The sequence below is a fragment of the Haemorhous mexicanus genome, chromosome 10, assembly GCF_027477595.1.
Source record: "Haemorhous mexicanus isolate bHaeMex1 chromosome 10, bHaeMex1.pri, whole genome shotgun sequence".
Taxonomy (NCBI): Eukaryota; Metazoa; Chordata; class Aves; order Passeriformes; family Fringillidae; genus Haemorhous; species Haemorhous mexicanus.
The window spans coordinates 14,548,082-14,574,862 of NC_082350.1; the positions used below are offsets into that span (position 1 = coordinate 14,548,082).

General features: G+C 40.2%; 1 protein-coding gene across 6 annotated transcripts in view; it reads left to right on the top strand.

Annotated features, from left to right (window-relative positions):
• Positions 1-2,393: 2,393 nt before the first annotated feature.
• The window catches only part of ATP13A3 (ATPase 13A3), a 55,103-nt gene continuing 30,715 nt past the window's right edge, over positions 2,394-26,781 (top strand). For 2 of the 6 annotated variants that reach the window (XM_059855449.1, XM_059855454.1), the window contains exons 1-6: positions 2,394-2,540; positions 3,703-3,756; positions 22,063-22,156; positions 23,931-24,104; positions 24,645-24,815; positions 25,125-25,195. In XM_059855449.1, the coding sequence (XP_059711432.1) occupies positions 3,719-3,756; positions 22,063-22,156; positions 23,931-24,104; positions 24,645-24,815; positions 25,125-25,195 (548 nt within the window). In that variant the 5' untranslated portion in view covers positions 2,394-2,540; positions 3,703-3,718. The other 4 variants (XM_059855450.1, XM_059855451.1, XM_059855453.1 and 1 more) reach the window with 4 other exon arrangements.

The following is a 26,781-nucleotide window of genomic DNA, read 5'->3' on the forward strand; positions in this document are numbered from 1 at the left end:
GAATGCTGTGATTTCTGCCTAGAAATAACTTGTGATGGCCTATGAGCCCTCTCTTCCCTAGGGAAGCTGCAGCCAGGAATGCTGCAGGAGAGTTGAGGTTGCCAGGCACTTCCAGCAGTACAAACCAGAGTGATGCCAAGAGAGCTGGAAAGCCGGGAGTGTGCCAACCACAAAATTAATCTCTGAGTTAATAAAAGCCTGCATGGTTTGAGGTTTGTGAAGCAATAAACGAGTTCAAATTTGCCAGTGACTGAAAAAGAAAAGCAATTAGGTGTTAAGGGAAACCTTCTAATGGGGATAAAGATATTACATTAGAATATACAATGGGTTGAAAAATGTGATGAGAAATTAATCTTTAATTGAAAATTACTAAAGGAATTTTGATGAAGAACATAGAAATGTATATATCAAAGCAAACCTTTTAACTCCTTTTACTAATAGGGAATGATAGAATAAGAGCTTCTGTTTAATAGCACTAATAATTTCATAATATTTTTCCTCTGAGTCATATGATAGGCTCTTCTTACCAGTCAGTACTTCATAAAAAAAAAAAAAAAATCCTTGGCTTCTCCTCATCATAGTAGTTTCTAGGTCTGTATGACCTATAAAGCTATTTCTACTAATGTGTTTTACCTCTGTGTTTCCAACACCCAGGCAGAAGGGTACCCATTCCAATCTCCCCACATTCCTATGACTCTGCTGGAGACACTGCTAGCAAGTTTGCAAGGCTAAAAGAGGTTATGAGAAAAAGTGAGCCTGAGGAAATATCTCAGTGTGGTCCAAATGGAACCTGGAGGAGTCCTTCATCAAGGTGTTGTTAGGTGACTCAAATGTGCATAATTTCAATGGCATCAAAGGAGGCTTTTCTGGTTTTAAAACAAAACATCTTGCTCAAAAGGAAAGAATAGGCAACAATAAAAACATATATAGATGGAAATTTTGCAAGCTGATAGCAATGGGTAGTTTAGCAGTTTGAAAAAGGGGTAACTAGCTAGGGAAATCCAATAAAATATATTAGCCATTGATCACCAGTGGCATTTCCTTGAGGCACAAACAAAACCCTAGCAATGATTTAGGTTGGATGTTGGACAACAAAAATTGCAGTTCAATGAAAAGATCCTGAAATTACTCAGTAAATTTTCTGTTCTGTGTTTAAAAAATTGACAGATTAGTGTCACCATTTTGGAAGTATTTCACATGGTCTTTCACGTGTAACCAGAGTGAATGAAAACCACTGGTTCGTACCCATCTTTAAAACTTTCATGCAAAAGTATTTTAAGAATTGCCTGAGAGGATCACCAAACTCTTAGTACTGATTTCTCAGTGAATACTGTATCACTGAATTTCCAGAGAACCAGGGGAAGTAACTGCTGAGTTACACAAAACCCAGTCACTGGTGTGTCCCGGGTGAGCAGGGACAGAAGCTTGGCCAGGCTGACCCCAGCCTTGGCAGGAGCAGCGAGGTGTGCAGTCAGCAGAGAATCAGTGACAGTAGAGTCGGCACATTAACAGAAAATAGATGTTTTTAGGGTTCTTTCGAGTAGAGGAAGGCGTCCATCTGATTTGAGTCAGAGCAGCTCAGTGTTATGTGTGGGTGGCTGCCAGAAGGGGCAGTTTTCTCATTTTGTTTTCCTCTCATTCCCTTAAACAGTGGTCACATGAGTGAATCAACTCACCGGGCCAACAAAAAACTGTCTTTTCTTTCCATCACTGTCAGAATTCCCTGCTGGATTCCCATGCTGGGCTGACTCAGCCCAGAGCTGTGGGGTCACTGGAGCTGTCACAGGAAGCCCAGAGCGGTGCTGGGGTGATGTGATGTTCTGCCAGATGGATGTAACCCCTGTTCAGTCACTGCTGGGGTTGCATGCAATGAAATTAACAGTCAATGTCTCCCTTCATCTGCAATGGAGAAGAACTACTGGAAAAAATTGCATGTGAAAAGAAAAAAAGATTCTATTGTGGCTTACAAATCATCTAGTTTGCAGTGCCCTTCAAATTGAGCAGTTGACAGAAGCAGGGATGGGTTATTAAAAGCAGGTGTGCACAGGACAACAGGAAAGATCCCTGATCACTTCTGTCAGGCTGAGAGGAGGACCCACTTTGTCCTGCCCCACACAGCCCCTCATAGCCATGTCCCCCCACAGTCATGTCCCCTCACAGTCATGTCCCCCCATCCATGTCCCCCACCCATCTCCCCACGTGCTGCCCCGCCCAGCCCCGCCCCTGCCCCGCCCAGCCCCGCCCCTGCCCCGCCCTGCCCCTCCCGTCGAAGCCCCGCCCCTCCGGCCCCGCCCCCGGCCCCGCGCGACACCCGCTCTTCCGGCGCCGAGCGGCGCTGGCGCGTGCCGCGCCGCCGTCACTTCCGCGCCCTCCCCGCCCCGCCCCGCTTAGCGCGCCCGGCGCGTGCAGCCGGTTGGCGGCCGATCCGCTCGCGCCTCGCGAGGCAGCCGCGCGCGGCGGGCGGGGTGGGGGGGGGAGCGCCGGTCCCGCGCCGGTCCCGCGCCCGCCCCGCCGGCGATGGGGCTGCGCTGAGGCCGCCGGTGAGTGGGGCCGCGGGCACGGCACGGCCCGGCCCGGCAGGTGAGGGAGGGTCCGCGGGCCTCCGGTAGCGCTCGCAATCTCCGCAGCGCCGTGCGCGGCACGGCCGCCGGCAGCGCCCTTCAGCCGCGCCGGCCGCTCCTCCGCCCGCGGCAGCCCCCGCGGGGCGGCCCGGCGCGGGCGCGGGGGTTGTGGCGGGGCCGGTGCCGTGGAGCGGGTCCCGGGGCTGGGGCGCGCGTGGCCGGGAGCGCGGACGCCCGGCGTGTCGCGGCCGCCGGTGTCCGGACACGTGCTGCGGCGGCCCAGAGGCCAGGCCGCCCCCCGCCTTGCCCAGGGGCCAACCCGGGCTGTCGGGGCCCCCTCGGCAGCTCGGACAGCTCTCCCGTGCCGCTTCCTCCGTCCTCTCAGCCCGGGCCGCAGTTGTGCCGGCGGTCCCGGTTACCGAAGAGCGCGCGTTCCGCCGCCTGGGCACACGTCAGCGTGTTCTGCAGTGGCGGGGTCGGTGGGGAGTGCTGATGATCGTGTACCAAAGAGAAACTTTCGCAGCCCGGGATGAGGACTCAGTGCGTCTCATCCTTTTTCCAGCACATGAGTCAGTGCGATCTGCTGCTGCTGACAAAGGTTACGGAGCGCTTTTCCATCAGCGGAGCCATGGAGCCGGGGATCTCGCACAGCGAGCACCTCTGACAGCCACTGCGTCATCCCTAAGAGGAGGCCTGTTTATGCCTGTTCAGGGGTAAACAGCTACTAGGTGAATTAAGCACTGAGAACCTTAACAGAATTGATGTTGAAGGTGAAGATAAACTTGAGTATCTACAGTACTGGCTCTAAAAGCTTGCTCTGGCTTACCTGCTGGGATCAGTGTATCCCTGCAGGTGCTGTAGTTGGAAGAGACTTTTGGAGCCCTTCAGGAAGCTGAGATAGCATAGCCTCCAGCAGTGGGAGATGGTTGACTCTCAACTGTTCTAACATGAGTGCTGATATTGTCTGGCCACGCTGTCTGCTTCCTCCTCTGAGGTTGCTGAGTTAGAATTCGTTAATGTGTTTTCTTTGCGGTATGCACTCACTGCAATTGCATGGTGTTTTCTTTGCAGGGGCAATCAAGATTATGTTTCATTTAATCTATTCATTATTCTGACTGTTTTTTTGTTTTTTTTGTTGTAGGTGACTCAGCTGTTGTATGTATGAGATTTGTCCACCCACTGGCTCTTCAGACAGGTTAGCAATATTTTTCAGCCATCAGTTCCATCATGTTTGAAAGATTTCCTACTTTTACCTTTTCTTAACATTTTGTACACTGTTACATCCTGTAGAATATTGATTTTCTTGTGAGAAATAGTTTTTTTGTCATTATTTAAATTTACTCTGTGTTGTAAGTGTGGTCCTCATAAACTTAATGTCCCTGTGTCAGTGTCATGAGTGACAGCAGTGGATCTTTATTACACCTGTACTGAAGAAATGTTTGTCTCGGTATTTGGCATGACACTGATGGCTACGTTCTGCTGCTTTTGTTAGCTGCTTTTTCTTGTTGGCTAGTTACAAGTACAGTTTCACAAAGTTTAAAGAAAATATACTGTGTAAACTTTGAACTGAAAAATTGACTTGGAAATTGATTGGTACTGATCTAACCCTCCTGACTTCTAAGAAGCGTATCATTAGCATGATTTAGTGAAATAAAAATGTCATCTCTTGTTGGTGTAGTCACCTGTGGGAAAGAACACTGGCTTCTGGCTACATCGAGTGTTCCAGTGTGAGCACCTAGGTCAGCTGTGAAAAACTGATATGCTCCAAAGTTATCAGTTTTTAAAGTGCTTCAGAAAATGAGCAAGAGAGATCTTTTTGTTAACTGGTTTTGGCCAAGGCTGACTGTCTATGAAACCAGGAGGTATAAGCAGTGAAAGGGGTCTGAGCAGTTCTGCAGACTGTAGCAGAGCTGCTGGACAGCAGCTGCTGCTTTCCCAAATACCTCCCAGGAGCAGTGGGGCTGTTCCAAGCTCTGCTTGGTGTCTTCCTGTAGTGCTGTCTAGACTTTGAGCTTGTTTTGCTCTCCCCACCTAATTTTTTGTTAGTTATCTTCTAGGATCAGGCATCTGTTCCTGTATTTGTTTTTCATTTCTTGCTAGTCTGTGGAGGACCTCATGGCATTGGTAGGCAGTAATTCATCCCTAACCTGAGAGAAGGGAGTGAAAAGTCCCAGCTGCCTGGTCAGGAAGCTTGCAGTGCCTCCAGGGGAGCGTGGGGGCTGCCTAGCAGGAAGGGAAGTTGCATCATGATGTCTGAGTGATTGAGAAACTTTGTGATTCAGTCCTCTTCTGCTCCTTTGCCATGTGACAGGCATGGCACATTAGACAAGCTATTTTGCTGTGTTCATAAGAAATTATTTAAAAAGAAGGAAATAAATGTCTTTGTTGATGTAGAACCCTAAGATTATATTTTCTCATTTGCCTTGAGGTGGTACTGTCCTACTGTTTTCTGTGGGGAGTATAAAACAGCCAACAGGATGTGGATTTTTGGTGGGATGAAGACAAATTCCATTTATTCTGTGGAAGTAAAATACCTTTGTATTGTTAAAGCCAGGTCCTAGTGGAGTGTCCAGGTCATAGAGGAAATCAGTAGTAGAACTGGGAACTGACATGGAAAGGTCAGGTTTTCATCAAGCATTTTGACTATTGCACCCTTGTTCCTTTTTCTGGAAACATTCAGATAGCGTTTGCTTTATTTTTGTAAACAACAGAAATCTGCAGCAGGGGGTAATGCTAAAATGTTTCCCTTTCACTGTTATACAATGAGCTAAAAATAGTTTTCATTCATAAAAAAGCTGCTTCCTCTGTTAAATAATCTGCATAGCAGAGAACAAAAGTTCATTTTACAGTAAACTGTAGCTGTATTATAGCTCCAAGTCTCACACCTTTATTCCTGATTGAAATAAAATGGTAAACTTTAATTTTTAGTTGCTGAAAAGCAGTCTTAAATAAAAAAGGATGGGTGATTCACAATTTCTGATCAGGAGCTATGGATGTGATTTGCACAAAGAGCTGAAGTTCTGAGTCTTGCAGCTCCTTTTCTAAAATGTGTAGTTTCTGCACCATCTTCATGGAGCGCTGTGCAGGGGTTGGGATTGGGAAGGGGTCTCCCTGGCTGTGGAATCTTGCTGATTGCTCTGAAGTGGTGCAGTGTCAATCACATTCATAATTCTATCAAACTTAGCAGAATTAGCTGCATTTGCATTTTTTCATTGTGTGTTTTTAGTTTGATAGAATTTGGCCCTTTTTTTTCATAGTTCTGCTTTATTAGAATTGTGGCATTGCATTGTTCATCTTGAAACAGCTCTTTGGATGTGGTAGTAGAACTTGTAGCAAGTCCATTACTTTTTAGTTGGATTGAGATTTTTTATGTGGTATTTAGGACTAAAAGATCATCCTTCAAAATCAAAATACACAACTCTCTTTTTTTGACCTTTAGCAAATTTATATGGCAGTGATATTTTCAGTTTAGAGGGTGCATGCAGTAACAAAAATGGCAGCTCCTTCAGATTTTATTCTAGCTAGAAGATGTCAAAATTAAAGGTGATAAATGTCAATGGCTGTGAAATTACAGCTGATTCTTTTAAAGGATAGGAGAACAGTGTAATGAGAAGGCTTTTGAGAAACAGTAGTAAGAGCAGCTTAACTGGCTTGGGATGCAAGAAGAAAATACATGTAAAGTGTGAAATTGACAGATATCAAAAAGGCTGCAGTGCAAATGGAATGACAAGTAGCAAGAGACAAAAGTCTGAAGCTACCTGTAAAAGTATCTTGGTAGTAGTAGGAAGATTGGGAAATGCTAACTTGATTTGGTGGGGAGAGCACGTCTGCAGGGGATGCAGAACATCTGAAGGTCTTAGTGCCTATTTTGCTTCTCTTTCACATAGTGTCATGCAGGTGCTTAATCTTATGAATATTTTTGACAAGGTAATGCTTTATACTTCAGCATACTTCCACTAGATGTTTATGTGTCAACTGGCCCTGATAAGTTGCACTGTACAATTCTTAAAACTGCTCAAAAATATTATCTAGAACTACTCAGAAGTACTAGGAGGCTGGCAAAGGATGAGTCTCCAGACAGTTACAGAGGAGAAGAGCTGAGGAAGATGAGTTACAGTCTGACAGTTCAGTTTGTCCCAGTTTTACCCATCAGTTGAGATTAATAAACAAACATTCTGTTTTCAAGTACTTGGAAGATACAGCAGCATGAACTGATTTGTGGGAAAAGTAATTGTGTCTGAAGTCTTGATACCTTTTTACTGCAGAGCAGAGGCTCAGTGGCTATAGCAGGAGCAGTGGAGGTTTAGTCTCCTGAATTGATTGATTTAAAAAGGTTTTCCTCATTTTAATGGCCTCATAAGTAAATGGAGGCATGATCTGGGGGTAGATGATCCTATCTGGAGAACTGTAATTAACAACTTGGTGTTCAAATAAGAAGTTATGTTGAAGGATTCTGTCCTGAGTCCTGGCCTTTAATGAAAATATTAGTCAGCTGGCTGATTAAATGTGCTTATTAAATTCTCAGGGATTGTGTTGGAGGACATGATGAGAGTTCAAAATAACCTGAAAAAATCACACAACATTCGACAGGGACAAATGCAGGTACTGCTCTTAGGCAGGAATTGCCAGCTGTTGAAATGGAGGGTGAAGAATAACTGGTTAGCTACTAGAAAAAGGACCTGGGGGTGTACTGGATCACAAGTTGAACATGAGTCAGTGTCATGCTGTTTTGCAGAAAAGGCAAATATCTTACTGGGATGTTTAAACAGGAGTATTGTCTGAGAGTCATAAAGTTTGAATCCATTGGCTTTATTTGCTGTTGATGTACAGTCTGTGCAGACAGCATCTGTTTTGGGTGCCAAGATTCAAGAAGAATTTGGACCACTTGGAAGGAGTTCAAAGTAGAGAAATGAGAGTAATCAGAGTTTGAGGAAACAACTTCATAAACGTGGAAGAAAATCCAAGTTATTTTGGCAAGAGATGAGGAGTTTAGGGGGAATGTAAGAGATTTGAAGTATTTAAAAGATTTGTAAGAAGGAAATGCTATTTTCAGTGGCCATGATGGGCAGGTTGAAGTGGGATTAACTTTCATCACAGAAAACACCAATTAAGTTTTCAACATTTCTCACAGTTAACGTAGAACTTTAAAACGTCTTACTTGTGGCCATGAAGAACAAGTTTGTATGTTTAGAAGGAATGGTATATGGTTTAGGTTGGAGAATAGACTAAACTCACAGTTAATGTCTCTTTCATCTCATTTTATAAGATTCTAGTTTTAGTTAATGTTGAGTTTGAGCCAGTGAGGGAGAAATAGACAAGATTCCTTTTGTCAATCTCTTGGTCGTATCATGTGGGTGTAGATCTTGTACAGGTTCAAATGGTTAGAGCTGTGCTGCTTGTATTGGTTTGGAAACATAGGGTGTTTGGGATTACTTTCTTCCCTTGGATGCTGCCTCCTGTGAATGGAGTGGGATTTCTTGTGCTGTCAGGATGTTCTAGACCTCCGTGGTGGAGCTGCTGCATGTTAGCAAAGTCTGTGTGAGTTAACCCTAGCAGAGCACTGATGAATTTCCATTCATTTTAGTAGTCTTGGTAGCTTTCAGATTACTGCTTCATCTTCAGGTGATAGTATTATAATGTTTCTCATCCATAGTTACATCTTATAATGTTTCTCATCCATAGTTACAAAGGTCCTCCTTTGGCTTTGAGGATCTTTTTGCAGTTCCCATACTGTGGTAAATCCACCACTGCAGGGATCCTCACTAAGTGAGGATGGACCTATTGCAAATGGGAAGGTCCAACTGGGAGTATAGCCATGCTATTTTATATATCATTGTTTTTATGCACTGTTATCATTGCTTTTGATTGTCTGCAGTAGACTGCGTGGCGAAACAAAGGATCCAGTTAATCCTTCATTTCAGCAATTGATTGTAATGTAACTGCAATGAGTGAAAACACTTCAGTTAATCCTGTGCATTTTGCTGCCATAGCACGTCTCCAAATCATTGAAGAAAAGTACAGTTACCCTCAAGAACTCTGTAGTTAAGATCTGCTATGGTGTTTCACATCAACAATAAAAAGAGCTTACTTTCTGGAGGCTGCATTTAGTGCAGCAGCAGACAGATAGCAGTAGCTGAAAGGTCAATAACAGGGATAATGGTTGGCCTCTGGTGGGGAGATTGTACAGTTGAGTTGCATTACCCGCCTGACTTTACCTTTACCCTGTAATATACCCTGTAATAATATTTATTGAACTGTTTAACTTTTGGGTGCAGGTTAATTTCCTAAAAAGTCCTACTACTGTTGGCTGGAGATTTTTTTTTCTCTGAGCAGAGGGATAATTTTTCTTACCTCCGTTTCTCAAACAGGGGATCTATTTTTATCATACAGGCATGGAAGGTTCTTAACATATCTGCTCTTGTCACTAAGTTGTGAAAGCTGGATCCAACGTCCAGTGAATTCAAAGGGTTGTTCCACTGGCTTGAGTGGTCTTTGGCTGAGGGTGCTGCTGTCTGAAAGTGGTGCCTCTGTCACTAGAGCAGTACTCCAGATCTGACAAGCCAGCAAAAAGTTCTTTTCAGACCAACTGGTAATTCAAATGGAAACATAAAAGGGCTGTCAAATGTGCAGTCTTGCAGACTGCATTCTTTAGATTAACCCTATCTTCAGTTCATCCATTTGGTGAGGACCACAAAACCTTAAGTAGTGCTTTGAGAGAGAGTCTTGACATTATTTTCCTGCATCATACCCATGCTTTATTGCTAGAGGCAGCCTACTGAGCCTTAATACTGGCAATATTGAAGGCTTGTGTTGGGGGTAATGGTGTTGAGTCCAATTCAGACAGCCAGACTTTAAATGCCAGCAGTGTATGGATGAAACACAGCTTCTGCTGTCTTACAGTTGTACTGTTGTGATGGCCTTCAACTGCTTGGGTGAGATCAACCTGTGGTGAAGGGCATGTGTCTGGAGCAGAGGCAGATGTAATGTGTCTGAGTGAACTGGAGCACTTGGAAAACCATTGTTGTGCAGTCTAAATTGGTTGAAAGTCTACTTGTGCTCCTAACTTCTTAATTTTCCTTAGTTCATCTACCAATTTTAATTTTTGTTAGAAATATAATTTGCATTTTTTATGAACTCGTCTTCTCCAGCAGAAATAACTTTAGTAATGAACAGGCAAAAAAAAGAACACACAAATTTCCCCACACAAATTGCATGCCTTTGTAGGGTGAGAGCACAATGGAAAATAACTTATGGTCTTGTCAGCCTGACAGAGTCCATACTCAGTAGTGTGCAGATGGAGTTATCCTCATAGCACTCTTCATTCTGCCACCCTTTCCATTACCCAGCAAAATCCCTTCCCCAGAACAATACAGGTTTTTTTAAGTAGGGAGACTGTTGGCATGATTGCATTCTGAGCATGTATTATGGAGGGCTTTTCTGCCCTAAGCTGGTACTGGTATGCTGGTAGTATTTGTAACCCCAGTTCTTATCCTGTGGTCATTTCAGGAGTGACTATCTGGTGTGTAAGTAGTGGCTGTCTCTGCTGGAGATGCTGTTCCACATAAGTTCATGGCTGGACCAGGTCATAGAAGCCCTTGGCTCTCTGTTTTCAGAGCAGAGTATTTTGAATTAGTGCAGTCTGCACCTTGCATTTGGAACAAAAGTATAGTCTCAGTTTCCTGCTTGCTGTCATCCTCTGCTGGCATAAATGTCTGTGAAGAAATAGTATCTGAAATGGCAGAATTGTCTGTGTAGCTGAAGTCTGATAACACTTGTATGTACCATTGGTGGGTGTGGTGGCAGAACTCATGCATCCTTATAGTCAAGTCAGTATTGCTGGTTGATGAGGTACTGTCAACAGAACAATGTATTGGGTTGAGAATATTTTGGTGTGCACTCTCAGAAAATACTTTTTTTGGCCTAGCTTAATGGAAGTAGTTAACTTTTTGTAAAGCTAGTTTATTTTGGAGGCTAATTTTTGGTAGTGCAGACATTGTGCTATATGCAGACGGTTTGCTAAGTTTGGTGGGCAGTATTTTATGGTGAATCATCTGTGTGGTGTTTTGCTCTATCCTCCCATCTTACCTTTGCTGGATTTCTGAAGAGTGTGTTTTATATCTGTGTGTCCCTTTATCAGAGAACATCCTCATTCTTTGGTTACTAATTTTGATTTTAGCTAGGTTAGTGTTTTTCCATTTTGAAAGTGTGGTAGTATATACAGCTATGAAAAAGAGCTTGGTACCTATAACATCAGCCTGAAAGAAAGTAAAAACATAGTAACTGGTGGTTGATTCCTTTCCTAATGTCCCATAGAAAGGAGGTATGTTCAGAGCTTCAGTCTTTTTCAAACATTTTTGATTATTTTGCTTATATTCAGATGAAATAGTTTGGCAATTTACTTTTCTGAATGCTGTAGGCAAAGAGAAACCAGAGTGCGTGTTCATAAAGCTAATAGATTGAGGGTCAAAATAAGGGCAAAATGAATCCTCTGTGAATTCAGGAGTTCTTTGCAGGATGATGGCAAGCTTAAAATGTGCCACAAAATAATTTTTAAAACCCAGGAAAATTCCACTTAGTAATAAATAAGATGATAGGGTATTTGGCTCATGAAACTCTTGAACTACAAGTTCCTGGGACTGGAGATTGTGCACTGGGGAGCATCATTATGTCACTGTCTCATTGGCTGCAGGGGAAATGCACATTTGATCTGACCTTTCTGGCCCATTGTTTTGTTGCTCTATTAGCCCTTCTGTTCTTCCATGCTGCTGATACAAAGAGTATGGAGTTAAAGCTACTTGGGCATTTAGTATAAGTGAAATTGTGGCAGTCCTCAGTGGTACTTCAGTAAGCTGACCTCAGTTTTCACCTAACATTTATGAAAAAGCAAGGCTGAAGGGGGAAAGCTGGGTCGAGCATCTGAACTAGAGCTATCTGGGAAGAGGCTACTTCTGAATGTTTGGCTAGACAGTGGTGATATTTCAGTTAGTGAGGTCAGTGCTTGAGGAAAAAGCACTCCTTGATACACTTCACATACTTGAAACATTTCAGTCTTGCTTTTAAGGCAACTTTCCTCCTCAGGGGGGAGAAGATGGATACAGTTACACCTCTTAATACTGTTATAAAATTTTTCATAGCTAGGAAAGAAAGAAAAGTTCTAAAAAAGGTATTTCCATCAGAGATAAAAATGTTGCTCTAGACAAGATATGTTAAGGCAGAATTTCTCCTTTAAGGTAGGTGCGCAGGATAAAAGTTAACTATAAATGGACTGATAAGCAAAAGCTATTACTTATGGGAGAAGCAAGAGTCAAGACATTTACTGATGATCATTAGGACTGAGAAGATTGCAGCAGTTGAAGGGATATCCCTTGTCAGATTTTTGCAGTCTGTTGCCATTACACAGGAGGTGTCTCCCGCTGCCGATGCTGTGGAAGTCATTCCCAAGGGGCACAGAAGTGCTGAATAGTGTCATTTAAACAGAGCTGTTTAAGGCAATGAGGAAATGTAGTAGGATGTGGGGAGTTAATTTAATTTCATGGATTGTAGAAGCCCTTCTCTGAAATACAACTGTTTACTAAATCTCTGAAGCTCTTCTGGGTTTGTAGGACTGTTGTGAATGACTGGGACATAGTAGCTAGGTGGATGTGGGCCAGGGTTTACAATACAGGCATGGAGGCATGGAGTTAAATGTTAAAGTCCTGCACATCTGTTCTCTTCTTGTCTTTGTCAAACTTCTTTTCACGGAAACAGAGACTGCAACTTTTCCCCCTTGATTTTTTTGTCTTGCCTCATATGGTAGTCCTGAGCGTAAATTAATCAATTTCAGGAGTTAAGCTGTCAGGTTCTATAAATTTCTATGCATAAAAAATTGTCCTGTAATGCAGTTCAATCTTGGAATGGAACTTGTTTGGAGATTTTTGTGTTAATTATTTCAGTTACTGTAATTTGAGATCAAAACAAATTGTCATATGTGACATCTTAAATTGAATCTGTACAGTCTTTTAACATTAATATTTGATGTTGTTATATGATATTTAGAGTTTTAACAGTTTCTGTCATGCACAGTATTTCTATTAATTGACAAGATTGCACACAAGAGTTTTTTCCTTGAAGTGTTTCTGATCTAAGTAAAGTGAATGTACTTCATACATACTTCAAACTTTGTGTCAATTTATTATGACTATTTTAAACAATTGTGCATTCAGTAATCAGTAGAACCCCCTGGTTTAATGTATAGATTTTCTTATAGAATACATTTTTAGAAATTAGTACAATTTGGTGTATAATTAGTACAGTCTGTTATTCAGGAATACACTCTTGTGTTGTGTACTTTTAGTAGTTACATAGTTGAACTTTAGAATATCTGAGTTTTGCATTTTGACTTCAGGAAACTGAAGAAATACTGCTGCTTTGTCTGAGAATGCTTTGCTGAAAGCAGTGAAAGGTATTAAGTCATGATTAGGATGGGAAAGGAAGATGTGAAAGCCAATTGCTTGCTTACGATGAGTGTGACTGCTGTAGTCTTAGCTGTATGCCACAATATGTGCTGCTGAGGAAATAAAAGTTTAAATGTCTAAACTTTAGAGGAAAGTTCATCTCTTGTGATTAGTCTAGTTGTGCTTGATGATCTCCTTGCAGACAAAGAGAAATTTGATTCAAATGTTCTTATGTTAACCTCAGAAATATTTTCCAAGAATTTAAAAGGAAGAGGAAAAAAAGTCATTGCCTCCTTTTATTGAGCATCCATACTACAAAAGCAAATATATCCCAGGAAGCAGATACTCTACATTGCACAATAAGGCGGCAGCCACACAGGAAAGGTTGGGCTCTTGGCACAGCCCCTAAGGGGAAATGCTTCCTTGAAAGGACCCATTGTTGCTGGGTCTGGGTCTTCAGACTCCCAGTTCTTCACTAGAATGGCTGCAGGTCTCTTGGTGCTGGGATGGGGTATCTTTGCCATCCCCATTATCCAGCCAGAATAGTCTTGGTTATTTAATCACATAGAAGGGCTGAGCGAAGTTCACACCTCATGTGAGAAAAAAAACGTTTCTTTGGAAGCAGCCTCAGTGCTCAGCTTGAGAGCTCATGCTGGGTGTAATGGCGCCATGCCTTACCCAAGATATTTGGAACAGTTTAACTTTCTCTTCCAAGAACAAACAAAACATAGTCTGTGAATTCTAACCCAAATGTCTGGTATACTCTTCCAAGAGACAAATGAGCTAATAAGCATCCAAAATAAATGGATGCTCTGTTGGATTCCCTGACTGTGGGACTGGTCTTCTTTCTCTCATGTCAGTTAGGTAAGAGATCCAGAAGTCTGAAAATAAATGGGTAAAGACTGTCTCTGTGAGCCTGAGAGTGGGAACAAGCTTTGGGTGATTGTGATTTTTGGTGCTTGGTTTCCAGTTGAAAATTTTCATTAATATGAATTGCTGCTGCTTGAAGTAAGATAAATGAGATGGCGGGAAGGTTAGGTGGTAAAATGCTTGACTAATTGTCCTTGAGATGACCAACAGCTTTCCTAAATTCTCTTCCAACATATCTTCAACTTCTTCATTGCTGCTGTATTAATAACAAATTTCTAAGTGGTCTGAAAATAATGATCTGAAGACTAGTTAGAAAGTAAGTTTTGAGTGTAGTATTGGCTATAGTACTTCATTATCATAATGGATTGACATACTGAATTTATTGTTAGATGTAGAATTATCTTTCCTTAATGTAGCCTGTACTCTATTATAAACATTGCAATTGCTCTTACAGCCTGCAAAAAGTATACTTTACAAAGAATACACTCTACAAATGTAAATACAATTTTGGTTTGGTGATTGTTGGATACAATGGTCTTCCTTAAGCCTAAACACAGAAACAAAAGCTTGTATTATAACAGAAAGCCTAAGATGGGAAGTGATAAAATAGGTATTGAGTGGAGGGCTTTGTTAAAATTTAGCTCGTGTACTTGTAAAATTTCCATGTATTCATTAAACTATTATGTCATTCTTATTGTTAGAGCTTGGTTAGTTGACTGAAGTGTTAAGCTTTGTTTGTAGTACAAATTATAACCTTAACTCCTTTCAAAATGCAGTTGAAGGATTTTTGATCCTCCACAGTTATTTTAGTTTGTGTGTCTTACCCGAGCATCTGTTGTACATTATGTGGATAAGTTAGTGTTTAAGGGTTCAGCTGCAAGGTACTGGAGAGCTGTAAATACATCAGCTCCCATTTCTGTAAGGTGCATTTCTTCTGTGAGGCTGCCTCTCAAGTAGAGATCTTTTGTGTTTGTAAACCTCATGTTTGTAAAAATACAGATATGTTCAAATAATACTGAAAGCTTTACAAGTGCATTATGTGTGTAAGCTCATGGTAATGCATGTTGAAGCAAAAGTCACAACCTTTTGGTTTTTAAAGTCACAAAAATGTAATAGCCCCAGGCCTTTGAGTGACATGGATTTTATGTTTTAGGGACAGGCAAAGAGGCTCTCTCATGTGGGGTCAGGCTTGCCAGGTGGTGTGGGACGTCTCTGGCATTGTGCTGCTGCTCAGACATGGATCCTTCCAAGTCCAGGGTGTAGCAAAATCCATCTGGCACACACCATGGCTCTGGTCCTGGCTACCTGCTACAGTGAGGCAGAATCAGAGGAGCAAGAATCCAAAGTGCAGGCATACCTGTGTACAGAAGCTCCTTGGAGACTGAGAATCCAAAAAGAACAACTGAGAAACCCTTTCCTAAAGGGTGTACAGAGACTAATGATGAATCCTGATTACAGACTGTTTGGTGATAAGAGGCCATGGGGTGCATTTTAGCAGAACTTTCTTATAGTTGTTTGAGTAGATTTCAAGATTTTAAATTGCAAATGTATTAAAGTGGTCCTTCTTTCATTCTCAGTGGCTGCAGATTCTGCCTGTCTTGTTTCAAAAGCTGCCAGTCGAGAAATTTTAGGAAATAATACATTATTTTTATAGATGCTAAAGTAGGATATCTTATGTAAAAGACAAGGACTGGAAAGTAAATACAGGACTTATGTCCAAGACACTGTGGGCAGAAATGTTGATTCCATCCCTTGCAAGCTGGAAATATTGTGTCCAAATTTGCTTTTTGGGGGATTGATTTTTAGCATGTGCAGCATATTATGAAATATGTTTTGAGAAGAACGTGCTTGTAAGCATTTTATAATCTTTTTTCTTAGCCTTGTGTCAAGGAAAATATTTCCTCGTGTCAAGGAAAATGAACTGCCATCCCTTTCTCATAATGATCAGCTGTTGCCCGGGCTGAGTTTTCACCTTTCCTAAGAAGTCAGATGTATTTTCAAGTGGAATATTTTCTAAGAAGATACATTCATTCCTCTTCCTGGTCCATTACAGCTCTTCCAGTTTGAGTGTTTATTCAGTTTTAATTTCATTGCTGCCAGTATGGCAGAGATTGAGCATTAGCTGATGTTTTGTGTATGTGTAGCAATTCTTTTACCTTCATTTTGGGCCCATTGCATGAATCCTAAAAACTTTCACTATAAAGTTTGGAAAAAATGGACTGTTTGGTAAATAATCTCAGTGTGTGTGAATCTCATGGTACCGTTACATGAATAAGCCCTGGTGGTAGACATTGCCTTTGTAAGGTCTATTCCCTTGTAGGGTTGATTTCTTCTTGGGGTAAAGAAGAAATCTTCTTTTCCCCAAGAAAGAGGTTGATTTCTTTCTTGGGGTAAATTGTTGAAAGTATGGCTCTAAAGTGTAGAAATTCTGAATTTCTGAGTGACTAATAAATGTTTGGCTTTCAAGTTGTTAAAAAACCCCCTTTTTCCCTGTGTTTTGGCAGCTAGTTGGGCTACAGTTGAAGATGATGACTTTCAAGGTGTTTTTTATTCAGAAATATGAAAAGCTTTTCATGACATTGAGCTATTTAGAAACTTAATTTTTAATAACAGAGGTGTAAGGTGGCTCTTAGTGGAAGATGTACTTGTTGTAAATAAGTTCTGTAAGAGGAGTTTTAGTCCTTTAGTAGCCTGTTTGGACCCAGGAGAGCCCGGTGAGTCACTAGGCCAGTAGCTCAGATGTCAGGAATAGGAATTGTGTTCAATTGTTTTCTAGACAGGTCAGTCAGGTTTTTTTGTTATTAATTTTCTTCCTATATTAGTTTACTTTGTTTGATTTATTTATTGAGAGTAATTACATAGGGTGCTGAGGAAGATTTACTTGTATTAATCTTTGCACAGAGGTGAATTGGAAGTTTGGCCTCTCTTATATGTCTCTTGTTTTTCTGTCTGCCTTGCTACGTCTCTTGGTTTGCCTTTTGTGTTGTTACCAAAGCAGAGCTGGTTGAGCCTTGCCTTGTACAGAAAAGTACCTTGTTTCTGTGATGTTCAGGTAATGACAAAGTTCAGTTTCTTAGCTTTACAGCACTCGGTCTCTAAAGGTGGTCTGATCTGGTGTGTGTGATTGCTTCATTATGCTGTGTGATAAACTGCAAAATGCTGAGAGTGAGAAATGCGTGCATTTCTGACCTGCTGCCTTTAGCTCCTCTAAATGAATGTTGTTGTCTTCACTCATAAGCGCTGTAAATACAAGGAAGGGTTTGGTCAGAAGCATAGATGCTTTTAGCTGGGCAGATAGTATCAGGGCTTGTGCATAGCCCTTCGAGTGTCTGCAGGCTCCCGGGGAGGCATTTGTTGTTTGAATAGAAGGAGCTGGACCGGGCGGCTGATGCCTGGAAGCGCAGCCTCCGCGCCAGCCCGGCCGCAGTCTTGCAATTGTTCGGCCACTCTGGAGGGAAGAGGGAAAAAAAAAAGGCATTCCAAGCAGTGCCAAATTTTCTTTGATATGTTAATCTTTTGATAACAGTTTGAAAAGCCCTTGGAGACTTTTTTTAGATTTTAGACAAAATAGTTCATTTGTCAGGACTTCCCTTGTAGATAGGGTCTCCGTTATTAAGAACTGCCTTCCTAACTCATGGTAACAAAAGCAAGTGCAGAGGACAGCTGCTGGACTGCTCGTTGGTAAGAGAAACTATTAGTTATCACAGGACTTTATACAAAAATCTGAGAAGAATAAAGTAGGGAGTCTTTAAGATACAAATGTGTAAATTTACTCACATATTTTAAGCAGACAGATGATGAGAGCACAAGCAAAATTAATAACTCGATAATTTTTTATGTGTGTCCATACATGGGTTTTATTAAAAACTTCAGCTTTAAAAATGTTTTTTAATCTGAGAAATCTGGGGTTTAAATTACTTCATGGTTGCAGGAGATATCAAAAGTTTCTTCTTTTGGAGCTGTAATTTGTCCAGACTTTAAAAATTTTCTCTTGAAGCTATGAAACTGCCACTTATATTGAAAAACTGGAAGAATAAACAGATGGCAACAACGTGTGTATTATTTAGTTTTTAAGGATTGTGGAAATGGGACAAATGTTGAAGGCAACAGAGGGAAGATTTTCTTTACTTCCCACTCCAAAAATCAAACTCGAAGGGTAAAATTTGCACTGAAGTAGTTTACTAATTATGCCAGCTGTTAGAAAACTGACTTGAGATAAGCCTGTAGTCCTTTGAAAGTGTGGCTTGCAGAAATCTTCAGGTGTATTGATGGAGACTTGCTCTGGTGCTTTTAGAACAATTTCCTTAATAAATACTCCATAACTTCACTTGCACCTCTTACACTGTTGCTACAAATGTTTGTTGCTTTCAAATATTTTGGTGCAATTGCTTGGTGTCCTGGTTTAGTCAGGATAGATGAACAAATATGGAGTGGTGTAGTAATTGAGAAAAAGTGCAGCATTTTCTTCATTGTGAGGGATGCATGTAGTTTTAAGCTCTGTACACTGCTGTAATTTCTTTAGTGATCCAATTTGTGATTTATTTTAGCTCCAAAATAAGTATCTTATTCAGACTTAAGTATCAGCTTAAGTCTAAGGCTGCAGGTGCTGCTGTCCTGCTCACAGCTGCACACTCTTCAGGACAGAAACACATTGGAAATGCTGTTCAACTTAATTTTTATATACTGTGTTTTGCAGAGTTGCAGATTTACTGTTTAAACTTGTGACTCAGATGTGTGCTTTTAGAAGCCCTTAGCGTTCAGACACTGTTCAGCTGATCTCTAGACCATTTGTTAAATTTATACCTACATTGTTACAAAATGTTGCAAGAGATTTCATTCTCTTAATCTCAGTGGCAAGCTGCCTTTTCTTTTACTGGCCTTTTTGATATTTCCTACTACTCTGACTCTAGAATATGCTTAGCTATACAATAGCAATGCAAAAAGTAAAAATTATGAGTGGAGTGATAGTAACTTTCAGCATTTCCATTGGTTATAAGTCTTCTTCTTGAAAAGGTTGCTATTTTTAATTTGTTAAAAGGGGCAGAGGATTTCTCTGGCTATTCACTCCTAGGCCAGAGAGAGGCTGAGTGGCAGCCTGTAATGTGCATCAGAGGCACATTATATTTGGATATTCCCATGTTCATATTGCTTATTGCAAGTGGATTTCTACTTCACTTCAAGTACTAGTAAAATGTCATTCTTTCTTACTTGGTCTGGAAAGACCAAGGTTTGTATTTAAATCTTTAATTAAAGGTTTAAAGTAGTGAAATGTTTAATTTCCGGTCATATTATAGAAGGAAGGAAATAAAACTCAAATGCAGATTGCTAAAGTCTCTTCTGAATTGGTAAGGTTTTTTCAGTCTGACCCAGCAGCCTGAAGTCACCCAAAGAGGCAGCACCATGTGGTGGTGTTCAGCCCCAGCTTTCAGCGGGGCAGTGGGACACAAACAAAGAACTTACCCATTTGAACTCGTGGTGACATGCTTGGGCTGATGGTGTGCCAGAAGAGATATGATAGGAGGGAGAGTGCATTTCTTTTTTGTGGAATAGGAATCATTTTCATCACCCATCAATGAAGAAAATAGTTCTATAATGCTTTTTAAGTTTAGAGATTTGAATTGGACTTAAATATGGAAAGTTACCAGTGGTATGTGCCATGTTGAGAATGTCTGTTAGTTGAAGGTTGTTCAGTAAACGATTCTGTATAAAATAATGCAGATGGAGCTAATGATGTGAGTCAGAAATAGCCTTCTAATTCTCCTCATGTATTCCCTGTCTCATTCTACCCAGCTGTTCAAAGAGCTTACTGAATCACAGGAATTATTGCTAGTGCTGAGATTTCCTTTCATACTTCTTCAGACCCACAACTTGATGTTCCTTCCCATTGCCTAAATGAAGGCAATTGCACTTCTCTCTCACACTCCCATGGTGTCCCGTAAGGTCCCATATTGGCCTAATGGAAATCTCAGTTGAGATCTGGAAGCTATTTGCATTTAATTTTCTGCCTGGTGCTTTCCTGTATCAAGCTCCTTCTTGATATGTCCATCAAGGTTGGAGAGTTGCCTACAGGACCCTTTTTGATCTTACTGTACATCATAGTGGGGAAGTGTGTGTTTGTTTAAGAGCAGACTAGCTCAAGTATGATTAATCTAATAATTCTTTCCTGGACCTGTGAACTTTATTAGGAGTATAATTCTGTAAATATACAGAATATTTCATGACTTCTTGGTTGAAAATGTGATTTGTATGGTGTACATAAAGTTGTTTGATGTAATTAATTCAGAGATTATCCCCAGGAGCTTTCTTAGTAGTCCTGTGTAGATTTAGGACAGATTTTAACTGGTTCTATGTGTTATCTATGTCTTTCACAGGATAGAAAGCTCCTTAGTAAGAAAAGTGGCAATTTAAATGAAAGTGTGGTTTAGAACTTTAATGACTTGTGTGGCTTAATTTCCAAATAAATCTGCAGTAAAATTATTGTATAGCAATAAAAAATTGTCAGCTTAACATGTCAAGGGAAGTGTGAGCTGATGTTCCAATCAAAGGAGGCAGTTGTTGGCAAGTTTCCTCCATTCAGAGCAAAATGCCAACTGTATCAATTTATGAAGTACTGAGCTTCTTCTCACCTGAGACTCAGCTTTGTGCTGTGATGCAGTTCTCTCCTTTGAGTGTGTGTTTCTTCTACTAGGACCTTATTCAGCAGTGGAATAGATTTCTGAGGAGGTCCAATTTTGGGTAGCAAAAGAAATCTTTCCTGTTGGGTTCCTGCTTCATTTATTGGGTTAAGGAGATGGTAGGTGGCAGAAAACACGTGTGGATATGATGCTGTAGATAAGCTGCAGGAGATGGGAGGAGGGACCCTTTGAAGCTGGCATTGCTGGTGAATGTAAGTGCATGGATCCAGGAGCTGGCTTTGAGAAGATCTGACTTGTAGTCTGGTGATTTGGTTTGTGAAAATGTTGGGGCAGAGAAGTTGGTAGTGATTGTACTTACTAACGTTACTTATTAATAATAACATGTACTTATTAATAATAACAGCCTGGAAAAGGACAATTAGAGTAGCTGCTTGTGCTGTGACTTAATACTTGAGGAGTGGTTATAAGCTGTGGTAGAAGTGGTGTATTCTGGGAGATTTATGTATGTGCAGTAAATAAAATTGAAAGCTGTACCATGTCAGTGCAGAGAATTATAGTTAATCTGTGTCTTGGCAGGTGAGCACTGGTTATTTAGTGATTTTAATTGTGGTAGTTTTTTGTTCCTGTGCATTAATTATAAATTGTATACAATTAACATGTACAGGGGTGCCCAAATAAAGGTTAGATGCAGTTTTAATTTCAAAAAATTTGGCAGTTTGACATGGTACTTTTGATTTTTCTTGTTAATGCAATGAGGAAAATTCTGATAAGCCTCACTGTATTTAGCCTTAGTTTGTAGCTCTCCCCTTTTGGAGTTGGGATCTGTGTGCACTACCTTCACCTTGTACACAGTGCCATATTTTTTCCATGCCTTTTCTTATTCAGGAAAATTGTGATCATAATCTGTCCTCAAAGCACCTCTCAAGATTAGCAACTGTGAGAGATTTTGATGCAAATTGAATAGAAGAGGAATTGGAAAGAAGGGGAAAGACTGACCAAAAAGCATGTCTTGATTTAGAAATAATGAACTGGGGACTAAATGTTTTTGAGCAAGTATTTGTTCTGCTCAGATGAGAAGTGTAGATCTCAGGGGTACTGTGTGTTTCCTCTTGAAGGACAGCCTGACTTTGAAAGCATCTGATTTGAGCTATTACATACAGAGGGATACAAATGTGTAATATTAACCTACTTCTTTTAATCTTTTGGTTTTTTACAGGATTAATTTACATTTCCAGCATGAAGCTTGTAGAACATACTAAAATCTGCTTGCTGCATGTAAAATGTAGCCAAGCTAAATTGGTACAAGCTTCTTCCTCTTTTAAAGCCTGGTGTTTATGCAGGATTTCACTTGTATTCATCTGATGTTCAGTCATAAAACTTTTATAGACCTTCTTGGATAGTTACTTCTAGAAACTAGTAACAGTGCAAATTGAAGTTAAATATTAATATTTGGTCGGTGTTGTGCTTTATATATGTACTTACCGAAAGTAACTTGAAACAACGGTAAACTTAGATATAAAATCAGTAATGTTGTTTCCATTTTTAATTCTTGTCTTGTTGAAGGTCTTCCATATCTCAAGTCGAGAAGTTCCATATCATACTAAACATGGAGAAAGAAGAAAAGAAATATGTCAATAAAGCAGAGGAAGATGAGATGGTAATGAATTATGTTAATATTTTTTTTTATACAATGGAAGAAACACATTTTCAGGGTTTTCTGCTTAAAGGGGGCAGTACATTGGGAAGTGGATTGTCTCTGTTTAAATCAATTTAGCAATTTTATAAGATTATCCTTGGCAATATTATTTGGTATTAAGAAATTAGTCTTGGGAGAGGAAAGGTTTTTGTTAGGGTCAGTAGTCCAATAGATAATACATTTTGGTGCTTAACATTTCTACTTTTACACATGAAAATGGAAACCAGGTGAGTTGTGTTTTGGTTTTTCTGCTATTACTAATATTTTATTGTTCTTTGGTTGTTCTTTGGTTTGGTTTGAAGAAACTTTGGAGTTTCTTCTCTCCAAATCTTGGAGATTTTTTGTTGTATTTTAAAACAGGTTAATGCTTTATAATGTGATTCAAAGCAGTAAGCTTTGATGGGAAAGTACTAGCAGCTAGTCTTTCAATTTCTAGCCCACTTGGGGTTCATAGAGATTTTTCTAGTCCATTTGGTATATATAGGGATTTTTGTTTCCAAAAATAATAGGTTTCTGTGAACTGAAGTTCTTGTTCTGTCCTTGTCCACCCTGCTAGGAAAAGTAGTTCTTCACTAAACAGCTCTAATATAGAAAGTAAGCAAATGCATCTTAGAACAGGAGGTTCTTATGGCCTGATCACTGAAGTTAATATTTTTTGAGGAAATAATTTTATTTTCTCTTAAAAAGAAGCATTAATTTCTCTCACCATCTTTCACTCTCCTATTTTTATTGCTGAAGAGTGTTTTTGAACTAAGAGAGAATGGGCTTTATATTTCTGCTTTTTGTCATCAGCAAAGGTGGCAAACCAAACTTTTGAAAAGCCTTTTCTTAGGAAAGGAGTTTAAACAATTCCTAACGCTGTTTAATGAAAAGTAAAAAAAAAAAAAATCCAAGAAGTTCATGTCAGTATGAACAATGGGTGGGACTCAATGAGAAACTTCATTACCCTTTTACAGCAGGAAATATAACCTAATGATGTAATGTGAAACTCAGGAATGTAACACAGTGTCCAGTAAATCACTAAATTATTTTCTGTTCCTGGCTGTCATCAAGTTAACTTGGTGCTTGCACACTGAAAACATGGGGTTTTTTCATGGGAGAAGGATTTTTCTAACTGATGCAAGTTACAGAACCTTAGAGTGTGGAGTTTGTAAAGTAGCATTTCTTGTTAAATGGCAGGCAAACTAAGCAAAATTCTCTACTAGAAAGTGATGTTTGATATATTTAGGGACTTTTTTAGAGTGTATAAAATTCAGCCTGCAGTAGTAATTCAAAACTGTGAATGCTAGCTAATTAAATGCTATGTCATAAAATCAGCATTTGACAAAACCACACACTTTTGCTCTTAAGTGTTCAGCTGACTTGTGCTGTGTCATGGTCAAAAATGTTGTTGTTCACTGAGAGTTAAGGCAGGTTGTGTTGCCACCTCAGTCCTTAGGGAGTAGTGCAGAGAGGAGACAGTTGTGCAACAAAATGTTTTACACAGTGTGGATGATCTGCCTCTGTCAGGCTTCTATTGATGTTTATATTTCTGACTAAGCAGAACAGTTCCTTTTTGCTTCCACTCCACCATGTATTAAGTGTTCCAAATCTTTCCTTCCCCCACAAAAGAAAAAAGAGGAAATGGCTTTGAAATTTGATTTGCTTTAAATACTGCACATTATGAAAAATTAATGTTGGCATCCTAGGCACAGTAATTAAGAGAGTCATCGTTACTTGTTTTACTGCCATGCAGGAGATCTATGGCTATGATCTGTGTCGCTGGAAGTTGGTGCTAGTTACTGTGGGAGTGATCTGTTCTGGTGGCTTTCTTCTCCTCCTCCTCTACTGGATGCCCCAGTGGCGTGTGAAAGCAACGTGCAGAAGGACTTCTCTGAAGGACTGTCAGGTGGTTCTGCTGAGAACGACTGTAAGTGTGCAGGGGATGTGCTTCTCCCTGTTTGCAGTTCCTTCTGTGTGCTGGAGTACACCAGTCCCTGCCTTGCAGTGTAGACATGACTGTGCTTTACAGCAGTGCAGAACGGTGCTCCTGGGCACTGGCTGTGTGTAGCTGTGTGCCTCTGTGGGAAGGCTGACAGCTGTTTGCAGTGGGCAGAGTGAGTAATCTGTCTTTCAGTTTAAGAATCAAATACAGGAATGCTGTTGCCATCAGCAGTTACAGGACAAATACCTTGCTCCTATAAGCTGAAACATGGTTTCCCCTCCCTCATTCAGCAAAGATGTTTTTTTGTTGAAGTGAGGTGTAACTGCTGACCCAAGTGCAAAAATGTGCTTTTAGAATTGGGGAAAGAAAATTATTCTTAAGGTAGCTGTTATTAGCATGGAGATATGTTCTGTAGTTCTGTATGGGCTCTACTAATCTATGATCTGTGACTTTGCTACAGCTGTTGTAGTAAAATGCTGTTCAAATGCTCTTTCAGCTAACTCATTTTCCCCCCCTCTTTCTAAGGATGAATTCAAGATATGGTTTTGTGCAAAGGTTCGCATTATGCCTTCCTTGGGAGCCAATCCTTTACAGAATCCTAACCCTATCGTGCACAAGGTTTCAAATGGCCATGCTGTTCATTTCTCTGAATCTGCTGCAGAAGAGAATAAAAACGATTCGAGAAAACATTTGCCTGTAAGTAAACTTGCAATTCTATGCTGGCTGATTCTCAGGTACTACTGAGAATAAACACACACAGTACAGTACAGTACATGTGAGCTGCTACTTTTGTTTGAAAGGCTAACTCGGTTTTGAACAAACATCTCCTCAATAACCTGTTACTGAAAATTGTGGAAAGTTTGAAAGATTATGTTGAAAGAAAAGTACTCATTTCTCAGTGAAGCTTTTCTAAATTCAGTTTCTATCACCTCTCAGAATAAAGTCAGTCAGAAGAGAGGTGTTAAGTGGTACCAGTTTGACATCTATGTTTTCTTGCCCTTACAGATTCGTTACTTCACACATCACAGTGTGAAGTATTTTTGGAATGATTCAGTTCAAAGTTTTGATGTTGTACGGTAAGAATACTTTTTCTTATGTGTTGTGCTTCAAACTGTGTTTAAGAAAAAATAAAATAGCATGCCTAAGAACATGCTGAAAATTTGTGTTATTTTCTGTCCAGCTGTTTTAGCTCATAGAGTGTTTGTTTGAACCATAGTGAGGGCAGGGAGATTTTAACTCAGTGCGAATTTGGAAGGAAGGTGTTTGTTTAATCTGCCTTTATCAAGTGTGATTTGTGTAGGGTGACAGGCTGCATGCTTCTGCAGGCTTTTTTGCCTGTTCTTGGAGTGTTACTTCAGAACCAAAGCACCTGTTCATAGACAGTAGTACTTCTATAAACACGAAAAGGCTTTTCTTATGATGAAATAACTTAGGTTTTTTGTGTTGCTGAGCTAGACCCAAAAGGAGTATCTAGGAAGAAGAGGAATTCACCAAATACCTTTTTTGCTCATGTTTATGTGTGTCTATTTCTACGTTTTAGTGCAGTTGAGCTGGATCTGATGCATCTTTTGTTACTCTTTAGTAACAAAACCAGGTCTATTGCACTGATAAAAAAATGTCTTTTAGTGGGCAGTACTAGCTTGTGATGCACTGTATTTTCTTTTATCCAGCAACACTGTTGCATGATGTTAGGGTTGAAGAAGAAAGTTTTTCTTTCTGCGATAAGGCTGTCTCATAGTGCCACAAGTTAAATGAGCACAGGCTTCTCCATTTTTGGCAACTACCCATTAAAACAATAAATTCAGATCACAAATAAAATCTATTTTAAGCTTGAATTAGTAGTGTTCACTGCATTGGACCATCATGTGGAGATGGTTTTTTTTACCAAAAAGGTGCGTGCAAATAATATGGAAAGTTATCGGCAATGAAAACAGTTTTAAGAAATTGCTGTAACACAAGCAATTGCAGAACTGAGCAGTCCTCATCTGGGAGGGTAGAAATGTTTCAGTTCTCAGGAGTAAGTAATTAAAAGTTTTGTATGTGTTTTTTTGTGTTAAGTCTCCCATGACATAGAGTTGTGCCGGTAGTGACACTCATCATTTTGCATTTCAGGCTCCTGTTTTCATGCCTATAGTGCTCCTAATTTAAACTGTTCAAAGGGAATAGTTCCCACAGATGAGATTAAGAAACTGTACTTGTATGTTAAGAACAGGTATTGGAAAAAAAATCATATGATTCCATGTGTTTAGGAAAAAATGTTGTTCCTTAGCATTAAAGCAGTGACTTGAAACTTGGCATTTGTGGCTATTTGACTGTGCCTTTTGATGTTCTTGTGATAACTCAGCCAATTTATAAGCACTGGAAAAATCTCAGATATGCCTGTGAAGTTATGGGAGCATTTATTCAATCACATTCTTGCTGATAAGCCAAACTTTCCTTTGTTTGATGTATCAGCCATGACTGAGCCTGGCCACTTGTTTAGTCCGGTACAGTAGCTGAGCTGGACATGATCATTTAGCTATTGAATAATAAAGAGGAGAAAGAAGTGGATCTGAGACATACTGGATACTGTTAGAGCATTAAGTCACTTTTCCACAAGGTCAGATAAAAATGCCAGTTTGTTACAACTTTCCTCCAAAGGGTATGGTTGTCTAGTGAAGTA